This window comes from Amblyraja radiata, chromosome 32, assembly GCF_010909765.2.
Source record: "Amblyraja radiata isolate CabotCenter1 chromosome 32, sAmbRad1.1.pri, whole genome shotgun sequence".
Classification (NCBI taxonomy): Eukaryota; Metazoa; Chordata; class Chondrichthyes; order Rajiformes; family Rajidae; genus Amblyraja; species Amblyraja radiata.
In genome coordinates, this window is record NC_045987.1 from 12,297,755 (window position 1) to 12,322,866 (window position 25,112).

At 43.3% G+C, this 25,112-nt stretch overlaps 1 protein-coding gene across 2 annotated transcripts in view; it reads right to left on the minus strand.

Annotated features, from left to right (window-relative positions):
• The window catches only part of ralgds (ral guanine nucleotide dissociation stimulator), a 121,902-nt gene that overhangs the window by 66,052 nt on the left and 30,738 nt on the right, over positions 1-25,112 (minus strand). The window contains exon 1 of one of the 2 annotated variants that reach the window (XM_033048891.1): positions 20,628-20,782. The exons of the other annotated variant lie outside the window; for it this stretch is intronic. Within the exon in view, the coding sequence (XP_032904782.1) occupies positions 20,628-20,711 (84 nt within the window). The 5' untranslated portion in view covers positions 20,712-20,782. Of the gene's footprint in view, positions 1-20,627; positions 20,783-25,112 lie in introns of those variants that run through there. 2 annotated transcript variants of the gene reach the window in all.

Here is a 25,112-nt window from a genome sequence, read left to right on the forward strand (position 1 = left end):
CCTTAGCAGGAGCTGATGCACACACCATCTGACTATGATAAGCCAAATTTGGGACTGATGCCAGCAGGAACGTGATCAACAGCTGAAGTTCATTGCCGGGAAATCTCGTCAGGACCAGAACACTGATCTCATTCGAGAAACAGCTCAATGCTATATCAGGGCAAGAGTAGAGTTGGCATTCTGGAAGAATGAAATAAAATTGACTGACAACCCTGCTTCATCCAAACATCTTGTGTGATTTCAGCCAAGTGAGACAATGGAAAATGCTCAGTCTTTCTGCAATTATTTTTCTTGAACCCTGTTCAAGTGGTGACGTGATTCACAAAATCTCAGCTCCACATCAGAGTCAAGTAATGAGTATGTATAGCTGGTTGTTAAACTGTCCTACACTTCATCGTCAAATTCTGTCAGGTCAAGTCAAGTCACTTTTATTTCTATAGCACATTTACAAAACAACTCTCGTTGGCCAAAGTGCTTTACATTGGTGGAGGTACTACCGTTATACAACAGTGGTTTATAGATTAATTCCATAAATACATACATATATCCCTCACTCAGAGGACGTGAAGAAAGGCTTGAGAGTAAAGATGAGTTTTTAGTCTCGACTTAAAGGAGTTGATGGAGGTGGTAATGGCGACAAAGCTGAAGGATCATGAAAATTTACAGCACAGGGTGGCCACTTACACTCTTGTGACTGCTTTTTCCAAAGAGGTTGGTCACACCTCCCTTTTTGCATCCATGTCTGTTTGTTCCTCATACTCTGGTTCTACTTTTCCCGTCAAAATTAATTGCCAAGTTTTGGTTGGGTCGAGAGAAGGTATGAATGGTAAATGGTTCCCTCTTCAATCACCAGGCATTGCTCATACCATAGTTGAGATGTCATTGAGGACAAGGCCAAAAATGGATGTCCCAGGGAGAGAAAGGTTTTTTTTCCCCACTCCATGGCATCACGCAGTCAGTACTGACTCGGCTGCTCACTGTACATTCCATTCCATTTTGCATTCAGCAGACAGAACATAAGCTACATAAGCAGGAGTTGGCCAGTCAGCTCCTCGCACCTGCTCCGCCAATCAATTATATCATCGCTGATCTTTTGCATCAGTGCCACTTTCTTGCCCTTTGATACCCTCAATGTCCCAAAATCTATCGATCTTTTGGTTTACATCCTCAGCAGTTGAGCCTCCACAGTCTACTTGGGGTGAGAAATCCCCAACCCCTTAAGTGAACAAACTTCTTTGTGAGTTCAGAATGACCAACCCGATTTAAAGGCTGTGTTCTAGATACCCCGTTAGGTAAGCAGCATTCTGCATCTACCCTGTCAAACTTAAGAAGAATTTTGTATGTTTCAACGAGATCACCTCTCATTCTTCCAAGCTCTAGAAAATCTTCCTTGTACAACAAACCCATGATATCAGGAATCTGTTTGATGAAGTATAACAGGAGAATGAATCAACATTAGCAACGATACACAAAATCATCTGCTAAACTTGGTTTGTTCCCTGCAATAATGTCTAATACAGACAAGATCAGTGACAAATGATCACAGGAGCCTCGATTATGTACAACATCCTATTTCTGTGCACCTTATGAATCCACTTACTAATTGCCCTTAACTCATTTAAACGATGCGACATGTCCAAGTATTATAGATGGGAAGGGAAAATGTGGTTTGAAGAAGGGTTTCGGCCCGAAACGTTACCTATTTCCTTCGCTCCATAGATGCTGCTGCACCCGCTGAGTTTCTCCAGCATTTTTGTGTACCTTCGATGTTCCAGCATCTGCAGTTCCTTCTTGAACAAAATGTATTCTTAGGTTGGTTCCCTTTGAACCCGCAGGGAACCCCTGATGAGTTCATTTGCTTACTCAGCAGAATTAGAGTTGAGTTGACCCCATACTTCCCAGCAAGGAATGGCTTCTGCTATCGTGCCCGTTCATAGGCGAGGAGCCAAATGTTCCTATAAGGTTATCGCAAGTATTATATCACCAGTTCAGCATTTTCCTGTGGAGAGAATTTGTTGAATCTGACAAAGGGTTCCGACCTGAAACATTGTCCATTTCCCTCCACAGATACCGCTGGCCTGCTGAGCTATTTTTACTGCTCCTCAAGGTATGCCCACTTTGATGAGGTTCTCCTCCACTCCCTCACAAAGGTTCTGTGAGACCACCTTTCACAACCTCTGTGCACTTCTAGCTTTATCCCCCCTACAACAGTCTGAAGAAGGGTCCTGACCCAAAACATCGCCTATCCATGTTCTTTAGAGATGCTGCCTGATCTGCTGAGTTACTCCAGCACCTTGTGCCTCTTTTTGTTAAACAAGCACCTGCAATGCCTTGTGTATCCTCCAGCATTTTGCTTTTTACACTGCTGGTAATGTCAGGCTTAGTCCTGTCCGGAAGATCACTTTGTTGCTGTCACTCATCCAACTGATATTCTGGTCTTTATTACCATGCTCATATGTGATATCTTGGTTGTGGACAAAAATTATTACTGTATTTCTTACATTACAATAGTTACCATACTTCAAAACACTCAGCAAGCTCTAAAGTGCCCAGGGCTCTTCTGAGATCATTGTATTTTTATATATACTCTGCACGTTATAACTGAACTCAATGTCATTGGTATAAATGTAATACAAATGAACTGCAGATGCTGGTTTATATCAACGATAGACACAAAATGCTGGAACAACTCAATGGGTCAGGCAGCATCTCTGAAGAATATGGATAGGTCGGGACCCTTCTTCAGACTATCATCTAGAGATGCTGCCTGACCCGCTGTGCTGCTCCAGCATCTTGTATTTGTCATTGGTATATATACGAGTTTACTTGGGGATTGGGAGGAACAGGAATGATAAATTATGAAACCTTCATGGCAAAATGACCTGTAGACACTGCAGACTCAGTGTGTGATGAATACAAGTGGGCCAGGGTCGGTAGTTACGCACTTTCACAGAAGTTCCCAACTTTAAAGGAGCAAGAGATAGCCAAATGAAGGCTGAGGGAGCAGACAGCCGGCAGGGGAGGATGAAGGGGGCTCTGTTGTTTTCCTCAAACAGGCTCAAGCAGCAGCCCCACCCATCAGCACATTGCTGGTTTCCTGTGAAACTATTTCATTTTGCACTCGCTGAGATTTCCAGCTAATGAGCAACAATTAGCAATTTCAGGTGAAACCCAAAGTGCTTGCAGCAACTGTTAATTACTTAACACTGCTAATAGGCAAGACAGAAATGTGGCAAATGGCAGAAATTATTTTGTGGCGCTACAAAAGAGTTGCTGCCTAAAGGGCCTGTCCCACTTGGGCGACATTTGCGCGCCATTTACGCGTCACAACGCACGGCATTATGCGCGCATGGTGCGTGGTGACATAGGCAGTGACGTGTGGTCGTGCGCAGCGCCCCAGGATTGTGGGATGTACAAAATCTTTGCGCGCCATCTACGTGCCGTGCAAATGGCGCCCAAGTGCGACAGCCCTTTACAGCGCCAGAGACCCAAGTTCGATCTGATTAAGGCTGCTGTGTGTATGGAGTCTGTATGTTCTCCCAGTGACCTGCGTGGGTTTTCTCTGGGAGCTCTGGTTTCCTCCCACATTCCAAAGCCGTGCAGGTTTGTAGGTTAATTGGCTTGGTATGATTGTAAATTGTCCCTAGTGTGTGCAGTATAGTGTTGGTGTGCGGGGATCACTGCTCAGCACTGACTAGGTGGGCCGAAGGGCCTGTTTCTGCGCTGTATCTCTAAACTGAACTAGAGACAGTATTATTTTTGAGACGGTCCTGTTAAGGTCTAACCGTACATTGACATCCTGAAGGTAAGGCCCGTGATTGACAGTACATGCATTCCAACCACTACTTGTATTTAAAACATCTCCAACATAACCAAATATCCCAAGGACCTCACCAGCAGCAACATCATACAACGTTTGACTCAGAGACATATATTTTATGACTGCAGACCAAGATGGCAAGATCTTCTTGAAGGAGACAACAAGCCATTGGGCATTAATGACAAAATCTGAGGCTATGGCAGGACAACAGGGGTGTGTTGATCATAAGATCAGAATTAATCAAATCCTGGTTTTGATTAAGAGATACCAGTTGTTTTTTTAAACCAGTGTTTTTTTTGGATCCCATCATGTTGCTCCATCTGTCCTTAATCACAGTTTGCGATTCATGCAGAGATTATGTTTTTGTTATTTGAGAACTTTTTTGAACCAATGGTGCGAAGAAATATATTCCACAATTCTCATTTTCAAATCACCGTTTACCAATCATGATGCAAGATGGCAGGCATTTTACAAGTTTTATGTAAGGGCTGTCAGCATTTACTGTCCTCCCCAAATTCTTTCCCCAGCTGGGATACAGATTAATTTTTTTTTAACTTTCTAAAAAATGATCAGGACCTCCTTCAACCAATAGGACTTAGTGAACTAGATGAAGTTTTTTATTAAAGCAGATCAATGATTTCATGGTCCTTTTGCAGATACAAGCTTTTCACTTCTCGGGGATGCATTACCAAGTGCCTTTCTTATTCAGTGCCATCAATTTCCAAGCCAACATTTCCTTTCCATTTGTCCAATCTTTCAGAACGTGTTGGTCAGCAGTTTGTCAGACGTTGACCACTGCACGTTGTACACTGCACATCTCATCTGTTCCGAGATGCACCCTGAATCTCCACCAACCCACTGATTCTGGAGGCATCACTGATCGGGCACAGGATCTGCCGCATAGTTCGCACTGAGCCGAGCCATTTGTTATTCTAGCAGGCAAAAAGTGCAAAGTGCAACAGCTGATACATGTCTGTTGCCAATATTGTGTGGTTGAGTCAACGTTGATGTAAGTCAACACTGCAAGCACAAATTTCAATGATCCATTATTCTATTTCAATATATATGACATTAAGCACTCTTGACGGATGCAACTTTGATCATGGATCACTTAGCTGCTGCCATAAACCTCCTCCGCCCAGCAAATGCTCATCTTGTTTCACTGAGTGTTGGCTCAAATGATCCATTGTGAGCAGTTGAGAGCTGCTTTGATTCATTGACATCCATCTTCTCTCCAGGTACAAATGACCAGTGCTCATGGGTAATTCATCTCCACATTGACAGGATGGTTTCAGACTCACCTCCTTTGCACCTGGGCTAGCCTGTGTCGACAATGTCAGGTTAGTTGCCAACAAACCAAACATGGAATAGGCTGTATTTGTTTACCTGGTACCAGACAGCAGATCTAAGGACACCTGTCCCTAGACTGTGAAAATCCAATGCTATTTTGCTGAGTTCACAGGAGGGCTTACAAATTGTAGATGTTTCATTGCCAAGAGCATCACTTTAGAGCTACTTTGCCTCCACAATGAGGAGAGTCCTTAGCCAAGGCAATGACTGGTGTCACCCACTAGACTCGGAATACATGGGCTCCTATGTAATCCGTGTGGAACTTGCTTGGGGAAGATAAAGAGGAAAAGAACCATGCCAGCAATGTTTATCTTCATTGGTATCATGATGTTTAAACAAGGAGCTTGTATGCTGGGGTCATAAGGAACAGCATCATTGCATTTTATCACTCGGGCAACAATTCCTCCACATTAATCATTGCGATTTCTCCATCTCTCCCATCACGTTGGCTTGACCTTACCATGTACACAGAGGCACAACTCCATCCAAGCTTGCTTCATTAATCTGGTTACAACTTAATTAATTATTCAAACTATTGCCCATATCATGTGTGCTCTGTTTTGTTCCAGCAATGTCTTACCTAGTTTCCTGTCCTCATGTGACATGGACCTTGATCGTGCCCAGGATCCCCTATAATGATATTCCCATATGGTAACAAGACTGTGCTGAGGCTTCCTTGCCTTGACTGCACAGGATATGGTGTGCTCCACTCCACAAATCATGTAACTCAGCTTTCCACATCTTCGCTATTACTGACCTTTAAAGGGATTTGCAAACACAAATGCAGAGTGTATGTTTTGTTAACCGCAAAATATTACATTCATTCGGCAACTTGTGAACTTGTGGCAATCAAAGCATCTAATTAGCATCTCTGCTCCCAACAACTATTATTAACCCTTTCAAATCCCTCAAAATAAACAATAGACAATAGGTGCAAGAGTAGGCCATTCGGGCATATGAGCCAGCACCGCCATTCAATGTGATCATGGCTGATCATCCACGATCAGTAACCCGTTCCTGTCTTGACTCCGTCCTTATTTCCCTTGACTCCGCTATCTTTAAGAGCTCTGTCTAGCTCTCTCTTGAAAGCATCCAGAGTACCAGCCTCCACCGCCCTAAGAGGCAGAGAATTCCACAGATTCACAACTCTCTGTGTGAATTTTTTTTTCCTCATCTCCATTCTAAATGGCCGACCCCTTATTCTTACACTGTGACCCCTAGTTCTGGACTCTGCAATCAATTCATGGTTTTACGATGAGGATTTCTGGAGTTTCTATAGTCTTCCACACAGAGAAATCCTCTGGTGCAGTGAGATAGATAGTGAGGAAAATATGGAAGACACTGCCCTACAGAATGGTTAAGGAAAGCTGTGTTGATATGTTTAAGGGAAAGCTAGGAATGCTGGTAAAGAATGCATTCGGATAGCCATTTCCCACCTCTTACAGAATATCCCAAAACATTCTACTGTCAACGAAGTGCCTTTGAAGTGTATTCACTGCTGTGATATTGCAATTGCAACAGATCTGTACTGCAATACAACAATGACTGAATAATACAATTTTTCAAAAATAATCTCTTTTTCTGGATAGGCTGGAACATTTTTTCCCCCAGAGTGTAGGAGATTGAGGAATGTCCTTATTGAAGTATACAAGTTAATGAGGGGTATGGGTAAAGTGATCACTCACAGTCTCTTTCCCCATAGAGCAGAGGCTTTAGTTGAGAGATTTAAGAGCGACACGAGGGACAGCTTTTTGCACTCCGAGAATAACCCATATCGGGAATAAGCTGCCAGAGGAAGCCATGGAAGCAGATACAATTATGACTTTCAGAAGATATTTGGACAGTTATATGGACAGGAAGGAAATTAGAGGGATATGGTTCAAATGCAGCAAATTGGACTAGCCTAGAATGCCTACTTGGTCGGCATGGATAAATTGGGCAGAAGGGCCTGTTTCCATCTTGCACTGCTCTGTGATTCTAAGTGTTGAATAAAGGGTAAATAAAAGCCAGGAAATGATATGCATAGATTAGATTAGATTAGTTTATTGTCATTCAGACCTTTCGGTCTTTCAGACCTGCAGTCATACATAAAAAAATGACAAAAACACACAATCAACACAAATTTACCATCCACCACAGTGAGTTCACCAAACACCGCCTCACTGTGGTGGAAGGCAAATGAACTGCAGATGCTGGTTTACACCGAAGACAGACACTAAATACTGGAGGAACTCAGGCAACATCTCTGGATAGAAAGAATGGATGTCGTTTTGGGTCAAGACCCTTCTTCCATATCTCTCGTTTCCCCTCTCCCCTGACTCTCAGTCTGAAGAAGGCCGTCGACCCGAAACGTCACCCATTCCTTCTATCCAGAGATGCTGCCTGTCCCGCTGAATTACACCAGCTTTTGTGTCTATCCATGAAAATGATGTTCTCTTCTTTGGTCTCGCATGGCTGAGAGAACAGACAGGGCATTAGTCTAACATTTCATCAGAGACACACCTGCAACAGTGCACAGTGCCCTTCATACTACAATGCTTAGAGTTAGTTTGAATAAAAAGATACTTTCATTTCATTTCATTTCAGAGGGCATGCAAGAATCAAGATAGATCAGTCAGGCACAGATTTCTCTTCCTGATTAAACTAATTACCCATGCGCTGCAATGAATTTGAACTCTGATCCCTTGATTACTAGACTGGACATCTGGATTATTCGCATGGGGATAAATGAAGCATGGTGTGAATAGCTCACATGCAGTTTAAACACCAGCATCAACAGAATACAATGATTCAATTCAATACTTTATTGTCACATGTACATAGGTGCTGTGAAATGTTTTGTTTTGTGTACAACCTGGTAAAACCATGTAGCAAACCTCACCCAGGCAGTACAAAAGTGTCACAATCTTTTGGCGCCAACAATGTTACACAAATGTTCCACCGAACCGTCCCATCTACTGCCTGCCGCCTCACGAGAGCGCAGGCCTCCCGACCCCCGATACCACCCTTCCCCCCCCACTCCACGACGGTTCCCCCTTTGTTCTCGACCTGCAGATGGCCTGTTTTGACGTTTTAAGATGAAGCACAAAGATTAATACTCAGTAACGCACGTAAATTTACTCTGGTTCACTGGAACTCTTGAATAAATATTACAAGGATGTAAAAGTTGGAGCAAATACAAGCCCTTCCAGGTCTCAGAGGTTATTGGCAAGATAGGGGACAACCATGTTGCACCCTTAAGCAGTGGTGGACTGGGTCTAAAAATATTGGTTGCCAGGAGACAAAGGGGGCCCACTTGATATAGGGGGCCCACTTCATCAGGGGCCCACTTGCTATAGGGGGCCCACTTCATCGGGGGCCCACTTCATCAGGGGCCCACTTGCCATCGGGCAAGCTGACACCCTGGTCAGTCCGCCACTGCCCTTAAGTAGCTCTGAGATAATTATATCATGTAACTCACCAGGAAACACACACAATGTGACGAGAAGTGCTTTCATTAAAGAAAGACAAGCTGGTGTCAAACAATATAACACAGTCCTCGACTATGGTTAGGGTATCAGTGTGGTCTAGGTTGGAAAAGTTTATTCAAAAGGAAGATGTTCAAAACTGCTGCAAGCTGGTTAAAGAGATTAGCTGTTACTCGCTGCAGTTATAAGCGAGTTGATTGCCAGGCCAGGCCAGATACTCTGCCCTGTCTGTCTATCACCCCCTGCCCTCGTTCCAAGTCTTTTCCTGCAAGTGAAAAATGTCAGTGTGTTGCTCATGCAGCAGCCAATCAGTTTGTTTAATTGTAGGCTGCAGCTGGGACCCATGGATTGTGGGCCAAGAGCATCTCATCAATGTACAAAGCCAGTAATGTCTGCAAGCAATGCTGGCAGAGCCTACAATGCTGCCTCCAACATCAAGAAAGACATCTGGCATGGCCACTTGTTCTCCAGTATGAGGGAAGAGCAGTTGAATGTGTTCATCCACACAATCGGCATTATGGAAATATTAGATTATTTTACCAGGATGGTCCTTGGGCAAGAGCCACAGAAACAGGCCCTTTAGCTTACCCCGTCCATCACAGGTACAGGCCCTTTGGCCCAACTCCTCTATTCTGACCAATATGCCCCATCTTTGCCAATCTTTTGCCCATATCTTCACTCTCCGGTTCCTAATCTTATGTTTTTTCTCGACTAGAACCAGCAATCGTTCAGTTATTTCTCCCTCTGTAGTTCCTCCAATTTCCTTTAAAAATCACCAGTGATGGTACCATCAGATAACACAATAAATAATAAACAATTGTAGGGGAGATTGGGTGTCCTGGCAAAGCCCAAATCTATCCAGACTTGTGGAAACAAGGAACTGCAGATGCTAGTTTACAACAACAAAAAAGACACAGAGTGCTGGAGTAATTCAGCGGGTCAGGCATTTTTGGAGAACACGGATTGGTGACATTTCGGGTCAGGACCCTTCCTCTGACCGAGCCTATCAGACTATACAAACTGTTCAGACTATCTATTTGTGGAACCTAACAGTCAGAGTCCCAGCCTTTCCCTCCCCATCTCTTCCTGGTTGTGATCATCTAGCTCACTACAGATTGAAGGAAGAAGCTGGCCAGACAAACATCTGCGAAAAGAAAGTCGCAGTGCTCACCACACCACGGAAACATGAACCCGATGACATCTAGTGTGATCTTTCATTATAGAATCAAACTAAATTTGAAATACTGAATTCCATAAAAAGAAACACTTGGTTTTCTTTGCATCTTTTGCAACCTCAAACAGCCCAAAATGTTAACAGTAAATAAAGTACGTTTGCAGTGGCAATAAAGTAACACAAGAAGCAGGACAAGAAATTTAAGCACGCTCCAAACAAATCAGCAATATGATAATGTACACACAACCTGGTTTGTGATATTGATTGAGAGATAAATATCGGATATCACACCAAGGCAAACGGTTGGTTCCATCTAGCTGAGAGCACAAAGGGTTAGTTTTCATAGCTGATCTCTAAAGGGCCTGTCCCACTTTCGTGACCTTTACAGGCGACTGCCGGCACCCGTGATAGGTCGCCGAAATTTTCAACATTTCAACGACCAGAAAGACGCTACGACTCTTTGGAGACCACGGTCGTGAGAGGTCTCCAATGGTTGTGAGAGGTCTCCAATGGTCGTGAGAGGTCTCCAATGGTTGTGAGAGGTCTCCAGTGGTCGTGAGAGGTCTCCAATGGTTGTGAGAGGTCTCCGATGGTCGTGAGATGTCTCCAATGGTCGTGAGAGGTCTCCAATGGTCGTGAGAGGTCTCCAATGGTCGTGAGAGGTCTCCAGTGGTCGTGAGAGGTCTCCAATGGTCGTGAGAGGTCTCCAATGGTCGTGAGAGGTCTCCAATGGTTGTGAGAGGTCTCCAATGGTTGTGAGAGGTCTCCAATGGTTGTGAGAGGTCTCCAATGGCCGTGAGAGGTCTCTAATGGTTGTGAGAGGTCTCCAATGGCCGTGAGAGGTCTCCAATGGTTGTGAGAGGTCTCCAATGGTTGTGAGAGGTCTCCAATGGTTGTGAGAGGTCTCCAATGGTTGTGAGAGGTCTCCAATGGTCGTGAGAGGTCTCCAAAGAGTCGTAGCGTCTTTCACGGTCGCCGCTGAATTTTCAACATGTTGAAATTTCGGCGACCTATGACGAGTACCGGCAGTCGCCTGTAAAGGTTGCATAAGTGGGACAGGCCTGTAAGATCACGCCTCCAATAGTGCAGTGGTCACTCAGCACTGCACTGGAGGGCTAGTCCTCTCCAAACTTTTGTGGACAAGAGCCTGGAGAGGAGCCTTTCGCCCACAACCATCTGACTCAGAGTATCAGCAGTGGAATCAGCACCGAGAGAATTTTCAGGAATGATAGTCTCATTTTGATACCTCTCCTCTTCCATTTCACAATGCACTTGTAAAACATCCGACTGCTCCAACCCTACACAAGCTGCTGTACAGAAAAGGCACTGTGATCAAACAGAGAGGTATTCCACCAAATGGAGGGCTTGAATCAGACCTCTTGTTAAAGCCTGTGACACCCTTCTTGCTCAGTGACAACTTTTAGTCAGCTTTGTGCAGTATTTTCAGAAATTAGTGTCTGTCTCGCAATCAGACGTCAAAGGAGTGAGACATGACATTAACACATCTCTGTCGGAGTATTGGGATTTGCCTATAATTTAACTTGTAATCATCTTTCAACTTCACAAGTGCCAATTACACTCTGGAACTTTACTCTACCCGCATGAATGTATAATAAGAATATCATCAGCCCGGGCATTGCAAATCACTGCACAATGAATTTGTGTGGTGGAAGGTGAGGGAGGAAAGTCAGTGGTTCTAACTCATCTCCTGTGCCCTCGAATGTCCAAGATCAGCTCAGGAAGCAGGTTATGTCGACCACGGTGCACAGAAGTGTGAAGTGGCTGCTGGAGAGCACGTTCATGGTGGTGTCGAGACGTGATGGTGGCAGAGACAGCCATGAGAGGCCCTACATCGAGCAACCAGATGAGCAAGTGGTTCGTGTGCAGCTGATGGCAGCTGCACGGAATGGCGATGGAAGGAGCAGACAGCATCACCCTGGGCCAGGCCAACCCTACTTCATCCATCCAGAGCCGCCAGAACACAGGGCTTAAAAGTGAGAAATATAAACATTTGCATGCCTCCTCGGGCTTAGGTCTGATTTCTCCGAGACTTGGAAGGTGCAAGATAGCCCCAGAACGTGGCAACTCTGTGTGTCATTTCAGGAGTGGATCTAGTGTCCTCAAGTACAGTATAAGTTGATGGATCGTGTGCAGAACAAGCATTTCACTGTATCTCTAACAACCTGACAGTAAAGAGACCATTTTCATTCATTGTTTAAGAAGGAACTGCAGATGCTGGAAAATCGAAGGTAGACAAAAATGCTGGAGATACTCAGTGGGTGAGGCAGCATCTATGGAGCGAAGGAAATAGGCGACGTTTCGGGTCGAGACCCTTCGATAAGTTAAAGTGGACCACCCAGCACTCTTTTTTTTTTTTACGAGGGATCTTATTCTCAGCCTCAGATATAACAACATTGTAATAACACCTGCACATTATTGCACAAGGCACCGCGATTCCTAGCAGGAAATTTACGTTCTGTTTAAGAAGCGTTTCTTTCTCATTTTTTTCCCTCCTAAATTGAGGACTACAAGCAATCACAGGGCATGTGGATAGAATTTATGAAATGACAGCTACAAAAACAGCAACCCAATCACAGACTTTAATGCCACAAATCCCAGAAGTGAAGCTTGAGCAGAATATGTGTAATTTGAAACTCAAAATACTCATTAAGATATGATTACATATTACACAACGATGCATAAAGCATATATCATTATTTATAATGTGTACAATATGCTCTTTCCCCTGTCACATATTGAAGGCACGCCCTTCCGTTCAACAATTTATGCAAGATGTAATATATGCAATTGGCAAAATGTTCACTCTATGGAATACTATTCTGTATAATTCTGTATATTCTGTATCTATCGGGAAACTGCAAGAACGCCTCCCAGCCAGGACAGAGGGACGCAGGGTGAAATTTGCAGGACACATACTCAGAATGTCACCATAACGAGCACCTACGATAGCAATGACATGGCAACCTGATGGAAGAAGGGAAAGAGGCTGACCAGAACTCACATGGAGGCGAACATTCCACAAGGATTTGGAAGCCCGGGACATAAACCTATCGAGGGTGGAAGACATCGCACATGACCGAACAGAATGGCGAAAGCTTGCTGCCCAAATGCCATCAACAGTGTTTCGAGGAACTAAGTCTAAGTAAGTAATAATAGATAAAGCGAGCTGTTTTATTTGATATATAGTGTACAGCAAGCACTGTGTATATATATATATATATATATATATATATATATATATATATATATATATATATATAGTGCTCCTCATAATGTATAAAAAGATTTCAGATCAAATTATAGGATATTTTATGACCACCAGAGATACAAACCATCCTTTGCTTTAATGTCTCAGCTCAAAGATGTAATTTCCAACAGTGCAGTACAGAGGTTGGGATGTTATGTTGCAGATGTATAAAACATTGGAGAGGTTGCAATTGGAGTATTCTATTGAGTGGGGTCATGCTACTATCGAAAGATGTCATTCATTTGGAAAAGGTGCAGAAAGGATTCACGGGGGCAAGGGCCTGAGCTATTGGAGGAGGTTGTGCAAGCTAAGATGTTATTGCCTGAGGCGATGAAGACTGAGGAGTGGCCAGATAGAGATGTATTATATCATGAGGGGGCATAGATAGGGTGAATGCATATAGTCTCCTCCCCCCCAAAGTTGGGAATCAAGAATTAGAGGACAAAGGTTCAAAGTGAGAGGGAACAGATTTAATTGGAACGCGAGAGACCACTTTTTCACTGAGGGTTTTACATTTATGAATTGAGCGGTGGGAAGAAATGGTTGAAGCAGGTACAACAACACCATTTAAAAGAAGTGTGGACTCGTACATGAGGGATATGGGGCAATCAGGACTAAGGCAGGCATCTTGGTCGGTAGGAACAAGTTGGACAGATGGGCCAATTTTTGTGCTGTATTACTTTTGATAGAACCAGGCTAGTTTGTCAGTAATAACTGAGCAGAGATGGCAGTTTTTATCTTAATGACACGGCTTTATCAGTTATCAATCTAGCGTACCATTAAAGTGAAATTGCCATTGTATTCAGTTTTGAAAATCAATCTTTCTTTCGCTCTTTAAAAGCATTGGTGTGGCAATTTGGTTCTTTAGTAAACTATCTTGTTTCAAAAACAATCTCAGCTCAACACCACAACCCAGTGCTGTTAGTGTGAGTCACATTATTTCTATGAAACATGACATTGTTTAAATACAATCTGTCCAATTCTTTGTGCTTGACCCTTGTACTAAAGCTGTTTTTGTTACAGCAATGCCAGTCTAGCGCGGTATGGAAAAATAATCTGCCCATCCTTCCCTTATCTGCCTCCCATTCTTCCATTTTTATCAGATTCCATAACTTGCAGTCATTCTTTGTGGACTTCATTTATTACCTCCCAGTCTCTGTCGCTATCTTTGAATTCTCCACTTTCATCCCTACTCCAGTACATACACATTTCACCCGCCACACTAGACACCCTGCTCCTTTCCCCTCCTCTGTACACTCATCTCCCATCCCTGTGTCAAATATTTTCCTTTTATCTCCCTTATTGCTACCAATATCCTTCTACCCGTATCTCTCACTCCAGCTCTACATTTCACTCCTCATCTTCGATTTTTTCTGACAACTTCATGTCTCCTTTTTACCTCTAACATTTGACACTTACTCCACCCATCTGCCAATCGACCCCTTCACCTGCACTCTCCTATCACTTGCCAAGCTTTGCACGACCTCCACCAGAGAATGGAGCGGCTGGGCTTGTACACTCTGGAGTTTAGAAGGATGAGAGGGAATCTTATTGAAACATATAAGATTGTTAAGGGTTTGGACACACAAGAGGCGTGAAACATGTTCCCGATGTTGGGAGAGTCCAGAACCAGGGGCCACAGTTTAAGAATAAGGGGTAAGCCATTTAGAACGGAGACCAGGAAACACTTTTTCTCACAGAGAGTGGTGAGTCTGTGGAATTCTCTGCCTCAGAGGGCGGTGGAGGCCGGTTCTCTGGATACTTTCAAGAGAGAGCTAGATAGGGCTCTTAAAGATAGCGGAATCAGGGGATATGGGGAGAAGACAGGAACGGGGTACTGATTGGGGATGATCAGCCATGATCACATTGAATGGCAGTGCTGGGTCCAAGGGCCGAATGGCCTACTCCTGCACCCTATTGTCTATTGTCTTGCCAGCTTTCCCCCCCCCTACTCCATCAGTTTGAAGATGTGACTGGAGATCACAGTCATTAAGATTCACCCGGTCAGACCCAGGGCATTTAACAGATTTAATACAAGTCTTTAAAATCATAATGGACATTGACATGCATCTCATTATGAAGAGACAGTTTTTCTGCAGTAGGGGAGTCAGTAACCAGAGGACAAAGATTCGAGAGAATCAGAAAAGAAACCAGGAAGAAATGAGAATGAAAGATTTGCGTGGTGAGTTGTTGTCATGTGGAAAGTACTCCCGATAGGCAGTTGGAATAAACTCTGAATCTAAGCCAGGTCAAAAATAACTGCCTGTAAAGATCTTGATTGGAAGTTAATCAAGCTAATTTTCAGAGGGATATAATGCACAAATAAAAAGTTCTAAATGAGTTAGATGAAGTGTGTGATTAAATTGCATCAGTTATTGCTCTCCACAAGAGGCAGTGCCACGGGTGCTGCAGACTATGTCATATGCAAAATACTATGCTGCCGCTCGTCGACTGCTCATGTGACATTAGTCACAATTGTTTAGTACAATTGTTATTTAGAGCTTCCTCACACCTTCCCTTCACTACAATGCCACTGCCTTTAACACGTTATTCATGATGTATTTACAGCATCAGCCTTCTCTAGGGGATCAACTCTGCATTCTTACTGCCTGTACCTCTTGTGCAGTGCCCATTTTCAGTGCCGTTATAGTAATTGCTGCCACCTGGGCCTCCAGTTCTGGAATTTGTCCCCTAAATTTCTGTCACCGCCTTTCAGGTTACAAGACATTGCTGTGTCCCAAACATTATGGTGCCCTGAAATGGGGGGGGACTATGTATAAACACTGCTGTAATTTCTACACGGTTGAAACCAAAATGTATAAAAATGGCCTTTATTAAAATTTGGCAATGTGTACTTAACGTACATGTGATTTTTTTTCTATAACAAATCTCAAATTGTGGAGTACAGAGGCAAATAAATAAATGATGGATCTTTGTCCCAAACATTATGGAGGGCACTGTAGTTATATTCTGTTGCCGCACAAGAGTGGGTGTTAATCAGACCGCTTCTTGAGCTTACTCTGCCATTCACAACTGAACTGATCTTCAATTGCACTATAACCTTTCATCGTCCTAAACTCTATTGATCCCACCTTTGAAAATACATATTGACTGAGCATCAATTCTCTCTGGTGTAAAGAATTCCGAAGATTTACTGCACTCCAAGGGAAGAAATTCCTCTTCTTCTAAGCCCCTGACAAGCTGTGTCTGTGGACATCTCCCACTGTTCAGGGGCTACAAAAGTTTTTTAAAATGTCGCTTATCGATGTGGAGTACGCTATGTTCCTTACCTTCATTCTTAAATTAATCTTCTCTACCATTTACACTCTAGGGACTTCTCCTCCCAACAGTTAACATTACAAATTGTTACGGTCCAACCTTTTAATACATTCTTTTAACAAACCACTTTTCTCATTTAAGAAAGATCAGGCGCTCACACAAGTTCCTGTCTGCCCGATTATACTACTATGTCTGTAGACTACCAGTCTTCCTCCCATTCATCCATTCGACTGCCCTACTCTCATCTTCAATATCGATGTTCATATTTTTACCAGCCTTTCCCTTACAAATGGAAAATAAAACTGACATAAATAATAATTTCTTCAGAAGAATGCAGAGGGGGAAAAAAAATTGCATAAATTTAGAATGTGGTGCCAAAAGCAGCTTTCGATATCACTATTACCACAGTGCAGTCATAACAGGGATAGTGTAGTTAAAATGGAAAATAAAACCCACGTGGACTAATACTAAATGTAAATGAAAAATCCCCTTGATAACAGAGTACAAACCTAATACTCAGAATGAAATGACTTCTGCTTATTATAAATGGTGACCATTCTCTCTCTTTCCCTTTCTTTTTTAAGGATCCATATAAAATGCATATTCTATTCTACAACCTGTTCCTCACCTGATATGTTGTCTGGGGAACAAAGAGCACAATACTAACATTGATCTGCCTTTCCCACCACTATGATCCATAGAAGAAATCTATGCCTGCTCCCGAGCTTCATTATCAGGCTTCTGAATGGTCCTTCCATAGGCTCAGGCACTGTCTGATTCACCTCAACCACATTGAGGACATTGGTAATTGTCAATGGAACTGATGTGCTGCAATGCTGAGAACTATATTCTGCACTTCATCTTTGCTTTAACGATTGTATTCGAGATTGACTTGATTACATTCATGTACGGTATATCTGTTGTGCTTGGATAGCATGCAAAACAAAACCTTTCACTGTACCTCGCTATGCGTGGCAGTAATAAATCTAAACCATCGCTAGAGCTCTCATGCACTGTGGGGATAGGACACGTATTAGACCGAATAAAGTTGATTGTGTACTTGAATAAACTTGCGTATCCAAAGGAAAACACAGAAATCAAAACCATCTGCTTTTTTCTCGTACTTTCAAAGCTGGCATTGAAATGTTTCCCCTTTACCATTCACCTCCTTTGCTGGAAAATCTCAAGCATCTTTTCAAATTGCACGCCAACCATCCCCATTTAAAATGCTTTGTAACAACATGCACCAATGTCCCTGAATGAGTAAGATTTACTTGCGCAGGTTGTTTTTCTGAGCAACTGTACAAAGAAGCATCAACTGCATGCAACAGTTGTGAAAAGCAGTTTACAGCACCCAGCAGAGGGAGGAGATGGGAAATGAGGAGATGGGAGAAGCTCATTTAGAGTCACTCAGCACAAAGCAAAAGCTGCAGCCCATTTTATACACGTTGACTAAGTTGCCGTTCTCATTTTCCTGCACCTGGCTCAACTGGTAAGTGAGAGGTGGATATAGGTGCAGGAAAGGAACTGTAGATACTGGTATATACTGAGGATAGACACTGAAGACCAGAAACGTCTCACATCTTATTTCTCCAAAGATGCTGCCTGACCCGCTGAGTTACTCCAGCTCTTTGTACCTATCTATGGGTGAGGGAGGCTTGGTTGCTAGACTTTGTCCCACCCCCACCTCTCCTTTCACTATAGTTCTGGCCTTTGTGTCCTGGCAACATCCTCGCAAATCTTCTCTGTTGTGCAGTGTTCCCAGCTTAATGGCATCCTTCATATAACGGGGTGACCAAAACTGAACACAATACTCCATGTGTGGGCCGAAAATTGGATGGATTTTTCCAAAAGAAAACACAAAAATCACATGATCACTGTCGAGAAGATACACTGGAATTAATTTTTGTTTTATCAGAAAGAGTTAGCTGGAGATCATTTGCAAGAGAAAACAATGAAAGTTCAGAGAGCAAGCTGACTAGTGAAACTACAACTCACGTAATTGTTTTAATACCAGTGACTTTAGAATGTGGCACAATTAACAGATCTGTGTTGCGGAGTTTGAAGCTCCAAAGTCGAATTGTAGGTTAATATTTGGCAGAATATTTGCATTTTGTTCTGGCGAAGAATGCTTCTCATTGGAAAAGCTGTGTGATTTCCATAAAATCCTTCTCCACAGGACTAACCACCTTACCGATTGCATAAAAATGTTGCCATTCAATGGGAAGTATAATTGGTGTTGGGTAGCCTGCAAATCCTTCCAGGGTTTGTTCTTCAAGGAATGAGCATTGGAAGAGAAAGGTATCAATACCTGATCAATGCGTTGGGGCCTTTAGGTAAATGCGGAGAGATCAAAGGATTTATTGTTGATGCTGCATCTCGTTCTTGTTTTTGAAGACCACTTTCCATGGAATGACAGTAAGAACTCCGTTGCAAGGATCACAGAAACAATGCCATGAATAAATTTCCAGTTATCATTTAGCATGGACTCATAGGTTAAACAGCACCTTTTATGAGGTAAACGTCTATAATCCTTTGCAAAAAGCAAAAATGATGGTGGTACTCAGTGAGCCTGGCAGCATCTATGGAGGGAAAGGGGTGGTCTCTTTTCCTCCACATAGGCTGCTGGTTTCCTCTGTCAACTTGGCTTTTTTTTGCTTCAGATTCCAACATTAGAAGTTTCTTGTAACGTCTATAATAACGTGATGGTGTTTTGTTGTTTTTAATCATTCTAAAGCAACTGTATGCATGTGCTGATGTTTCATCTTTAACACAGAGATATTCCCTAAAAGGTTTCTGCCCAGAGTGAGCGAAATTTTACTTCAGATCTTTGACTAAGAATTTGACAATAAGAATTTCATTGTCCTATCTGGGACACGTGACAATAAAACTCTCTTGACTCTTGATTCTCGTTAACCGAAATGTTACTTCTGATCTTTGACTGTAATCTGCTGGGAGAACCGGTTTTGCATGTTTAGTTTTTTTTGCATGCACGTGTGTAAGCTATATATGCAGGTGATCAAAAAACTTGATTCAAGAGATAGGTTTTCAACTGGGAGAGTTGGCAACGTTTAGGAAAGGGAATGCCGAACCACCTCCAGGGGCCATGTCTGGAAGAAGGGCCTGTCCCACTGTACGAAGTAATTCAAGAGTTCTCCCGATTCGAGCTCGTGTAATGTACGTAGCGGGTACGTAGGGGCTCGTACGAGTAAAAAGTAACCATTGTTTTCATCACGTGTATTTTCTTTACTCGTGGACATTTTTCACAGTGTTGAAAAAACGTCACGAGTTTACCGGATTTCCAGAGTACCTACCGTTACTCATATGAGCCGCTACGTGACATCCACAAACTCCTACGTACCCGCTAGGTACATTACACAAGCACGATTCAGGGGAGAACTCGGGAGAACTCTTGAATCACCTCGTACAGTGGGACAGGCCCTTAACAGAACTGTGTAAACCACAAATCTCCCTCAGTTTCTAAATTCCAGGAACCAGGGAGAAAGATTCCATTCGCATGGAGCTGTCAGTAGTGAGATGTTCAAACACCAAGATCCCTTGTTATCTTTGCCACATGTCTGAGTGGTTCCTACCTCCTTCAGGAATGGGTGTGTAAAGGGGAGGTGAAAGATAACACTTGCTCTTTCCTGAACTGCTAAGGTGACAATGATTCAATGTTGAAAAGTGCAGGCAGCAAGCAGATCCACATTTAAATCTCTTCAACATCCTCTCCATTTGTTCAAAAACTCACAAGCTCATTTTAGAAGCATGTTTTATAATAATAAATGCGCAGGGCAACTGACAGTACGATCAAAGTTTAAAAGAGTATAATCATGATTAATAACTTTTGCTGTGGTGTCACCATAGTTCCACCTTGACCCCAGATGAGACGATCCTTAAATAAGACAGACAGGCGGACGGGACAAGCAACTCTGTGTATTCTGTATTTAATTCCATATAACCAGTGCCTGTTCTGTTATTTGGGTTTATTATGCAAATGCTCTTTTGGTAATGCATCCAATGCAAACTACCGTGTGGCCCACCGAAGCGAGCAAATGGTAAACAAACTGTTGTTCAGCACAATCTATTGTATGTGTTGTAATCCCCACCGATCCGCAGCAATCAGTAAATAAACTCGAAAGACGACTCGCTCCCGAGCCTGCCCTCATTCCCACCCCGCGGCAAGTCAGCCTGCACTAGGCGGTGCTGAGACAGCGGGCGGCCAGTTTTAACCCAGTGCCAAAGGGCAGATCTTAACATCCGACTTACCGCATCGTCCACCAGATCAAACATGCAGACTTTCACGGGCTGTGCGAGTGCTTTCTGGAGATTAAACAGCGATTTGGTCTCCATTTCCCCGGTGTTGTGTGAAGAGAGTTGAACCTTTCACATGCTGGATTCGCCACGCACTCGACTCGAGCCCAAGCTCGACGGGACAAGATAGGAAACTCCCCCCCTCCCTCCTCGCCGAGATGTGGCGGACGCTGTAACAAAGCTTCCTTCCTCTTACTGCGGCCCTCGAGATATCCTCAGCAGCTCCCTCCACACGCGGCAACACGCTCCCGGATTTGCATTTTATTGCCAAACCAGGCCAGATGCTGGTCAAAGAACGGAATAAAGAGTTCACCGCTGCCGTGGAGTCGCCGCGGCCTCATCCCTCATCCCCTGTGGCTCAAACATCGGATCAATTCAATTTGTGTAAACTGACGCGTGGACCACTGCCCACAAGTGTAGCTACAAAAAATAAATATCAGCTAACTGCATATTTATAACGTCTTTCATCGCCTCGTGCTATCCCAAGGAATTCCATTGACTCAATGATTGAGTGGTATTGATAATGGGGTCATTGTTCCGATACAAGAAAGGTGGTAGCAATGTCCTCCACACGGTTTTCGAGGATCGTTGCTACAGGGACAAGATACTGCGAGCACCTCACCTTTTCTTCAGTATAGTGGCATTGGATTTGTTACAAATCCAATGCCACTATACTGAAGAAAAGGTGAGGTCTCGCATTTGTACACACACCTGATGTTTGGACTGCCTACAATTCAGGTCTCCTTAGAAGACACCTCTGGCAGTGCTGCTCTCAACACTGCACTGAGTGCTGGCAATGGAGTGTGCTCAGAAGATTTGGAAATTTAAATGATACTGTAATTACCCGAGTTTTTCCCCCAGTGTTCTACTACAGCTGGCCAGAGGCTGACAGACCCTCTGTGGAATGGCTGGGAGCAGCTGTCTCTTGTGGCTTCTCTAGCTTTCTTCCTTTCGAGGAGCTAGGTTGTGGTATTTGGAAGATTGTAGAGATCCCTTGGTCTGTATTGTATTATGGATCTTAGTGGATAGACAATTATTGACCCCAATACTTGAGGTGGTCGGAGATGAGCAGAAAATAAGGCGGAACTCATATTCCCCATTACCCAACCATTGATTGCTACTAAAAAGAGCCTATTGAGTGACAATAATAATAATAATAATGGATGGGATTTATACAGCGCCTTTCTAATACTCAAGGCGCTTTACATCGCATTATTCATTCACTCCTCAGTCACACTCGGTGGTGGTAAGCTACTTCTGTAGCCACAGCTGCCCTGGGGCAGACTGACGGAAGCGTGGCTGCCAATCTGCGCCTACGGCCCCTCCGACCACCACCAATCACTCACACACATTCACACACAGGCAAAGGTGGGTGAAGTGTCTTGCCCAAGGACACAACGACAGTATGCACTCCAAGCGGGATTCGAACCGGCTACCTTCCGGTCGCCAGCCGAACACTTAGCCCATTGTGCCATCTGTCAACATTTCCATGGTTCAAGGCAGCATTCCCGTTTGGGAATGCAGTGAAAAGGCAGGGGGAGAGGATTTGGGCCAGGTTTTAGTGAGTTTGACGCTGAGAGGATATACTCAGATAGCTGTTTTACTTGAAGGATAAAATGAACTGTGATATCACCGACATTGAATTGATTCTCAAACCAGTTTGTGGTCCACACATCCATCCTAGTGACTTCAAGATGGTCATTTGTCAAATATGGCACCTGCTATCACCAATGGCTGCAGACAAGAATTGACCTGGCTGTGGTTAGCCATTCTATTTTGTCAGCCATTTCCACTCAACCCAATTGATAATTGAGTGAATAATCTAGCATGTTATGATCTAAGAGTGTTGAGGCCAATTTTAGCTATCACCCAAGCCACATATATGTTGTTTAAGAAGGAACTGCAGATGCTGGAAAATCGAAGGTACACAAAAATGCTGGAGAAACTCAGCGGGTGCAGCTGCACCCGCTGAGTTTCTCCAGCATTTTTGTGTACCCACATATATGTTGCTCAGCTTGGACCAGAAAATGGAATAAAATGAAAGGCAATTGAAGATCACTAATATACTGCACTGAGAGGAATTTAACCTACCATAGCTCTGAAAATATTTTTATTTGAATAGTTAAACATCCAAAACAAAATACTAGAAATGTATCATGTGTCCATCATTCCAAAACAAAAAGTAAAAATTTGATTCAGAACATTCCAGCGAGCCCTGTAGACTCTCCCCCCCCCCCCCCACACAAAATGTCTTGGATCAGTTTATTCATTGATTGGGGAAGATTACTGAGCTTCCAGGGAACCATCAAAATAGCCTTTATTACAACCCAGAATACAATGGCTCACATTGTATGCAGTATTTGGCTCGAATTGAACTGAACAGTGGTTTCTTGTCCGATGTTATATCTCAGTGCATCACCATTCTAAGCATGTTAATGAGCGCCGGGCAGATGAGTCAATGGGTTGGTCTTTACAAAAACTTTATTGAGGTAGATTTTAATATGACAGGGGGAATTAACTGAGCAATTACAGCACCTGCTTCACACATTAAGTTTTGTGTACCTTCCTTTTCCCTAAATTTAAATTCTGATTTGGAATAAGTAAAACAAGCAAAAGTCTATAACTAAAAGAAGAGGTTACATGAATGATTACAATAAAATGCAGGATATACGTAATGGCTTCCTACTGAGATGTTATGTATAAATATTCCCAGTGAATGGTGACCATGATTCCCAAGGATATCCTGCCTAGGAATCCTCGGGATAATTATTTCCAAGGCTTTCTTGGTAAGCCTAATACTGACTTTAATGTTGGGATGAGCGGAGGAGTATCAATGCATATGTCATAAATAGTGGACAATCTCGGCTGGTCAGACAGCATCAGTAAAGGGGAAAACAGAGTTACTCCTTCAAAACTGATAACTTTGTCAAAATGTGAGCATTTCCAGCATTTTCTTTGTTTCATCAGATGTCCAACAACTGTGATATTTTGCAAAAGAAATGAAAGAAAAGCTGGAAAGAGTGTTGAGATTTATGAGGCTGTTGTGAGGACACGTGAGCCAGAACTGCAGGGAGAGGCTGGGCAGGGAAGGACTATTCCTTGGAGTGAGGAGGCAGAGGAGTGACCTTTTAGATGTGTATAAATTCATGGCGGGAATAGAAAGGGAGAATTGACAGTCTTTTACCCAGGGTAGAGGAATCAAAAAACAGAGGACGGAGGTTTAAGATGAGAGGGGCAAGTTTAATAGGATGCTGAGGGGCAACCTTTTCACTCTGATGGTGGTGGGTTTATGGAATGAGCTGCCAATGCAGTAGTTGAACCAGGCACTAAAACAAAATTAAAAAGATGCTTGGGCAGGTACATGGATAGAAAAGGTTTAGAGGGATATTGGCCAAATGCGCGCAAATGAAACTAGCTTAGATGGGGCAACGTGGTTGTCATGGATGCGTTGGGCTGAAGGGCCTGTTTCTGCACTGTATGACTACATGAAAAGATCCAGAATAACAGCAAAATGAACTTGGCAGTTGCCGGAGAATGAACAAATGCTCTGATTTATTGTCGACAACATTAATGCAGATAGATTGATATTTTCAATGTGATATTCAGAAAATTCAGAAATAAAAGTATGACTAACAAATACTCTTTGGATTAATTTAGCCAAGCACAGATTCAGATTTAATGTGGATGAGCAGCAGATACATACAGTAGTACATCTCTTTGATCTAATTCACCCTGACTGCAAGACATTTTCGATCCAGTATTGACAAGATGTCTTCGAGTCTTCACTGGGCTGGAAAAAAAACTTCAATGGTCAGGAGTGTTTATACTCCAGACAGTAGTATTGGCACCGGCAGTAACTGGGATCAGGCTGGACAAAGCCCAGTTGAAAGAACATGGTCAATGGATAGAAAATGCTGACAGTCATAGCAGGTTTATCAGCAATTGTAAAGAGAGATTGGTTAACACATAGTGTAGCACCATGCATCACGGGCCTCTAGAACACACAATGTTTACTTAAGGGCCTGTCCCACTTTGCGATTTCTTCGGCGACTGCGAACGTCAGCGACCGACGCCCGTAGTCGCCCTAAGTTGTACGACACTCCGCGTCACCGTCACGTCAAGCAACGACACTCCGCATCACCTGCCTTCACAACACAAGAAGGTTCGACCGAAGTATAATAATCACATTGGAAATGAATTTATCTACAATAAATCTAAGGACCAATAACTCTTTAACAAATAAATTGTTTATTTAACGTCAGCGTCACTGGACGTCACCCGCAGGACAGCGTACGACAGCGTGTGACAGGGCGCACGACAGGTTAAGACACCCAGATGTCGCCTGCAGATTTTGAACATTCCAAAATCCAGGGGCGGCGTGGAGACACCGTGCGTCACCCCGCATCACGTTCCGACCACGCCGCGACAACCTCTTGTCAG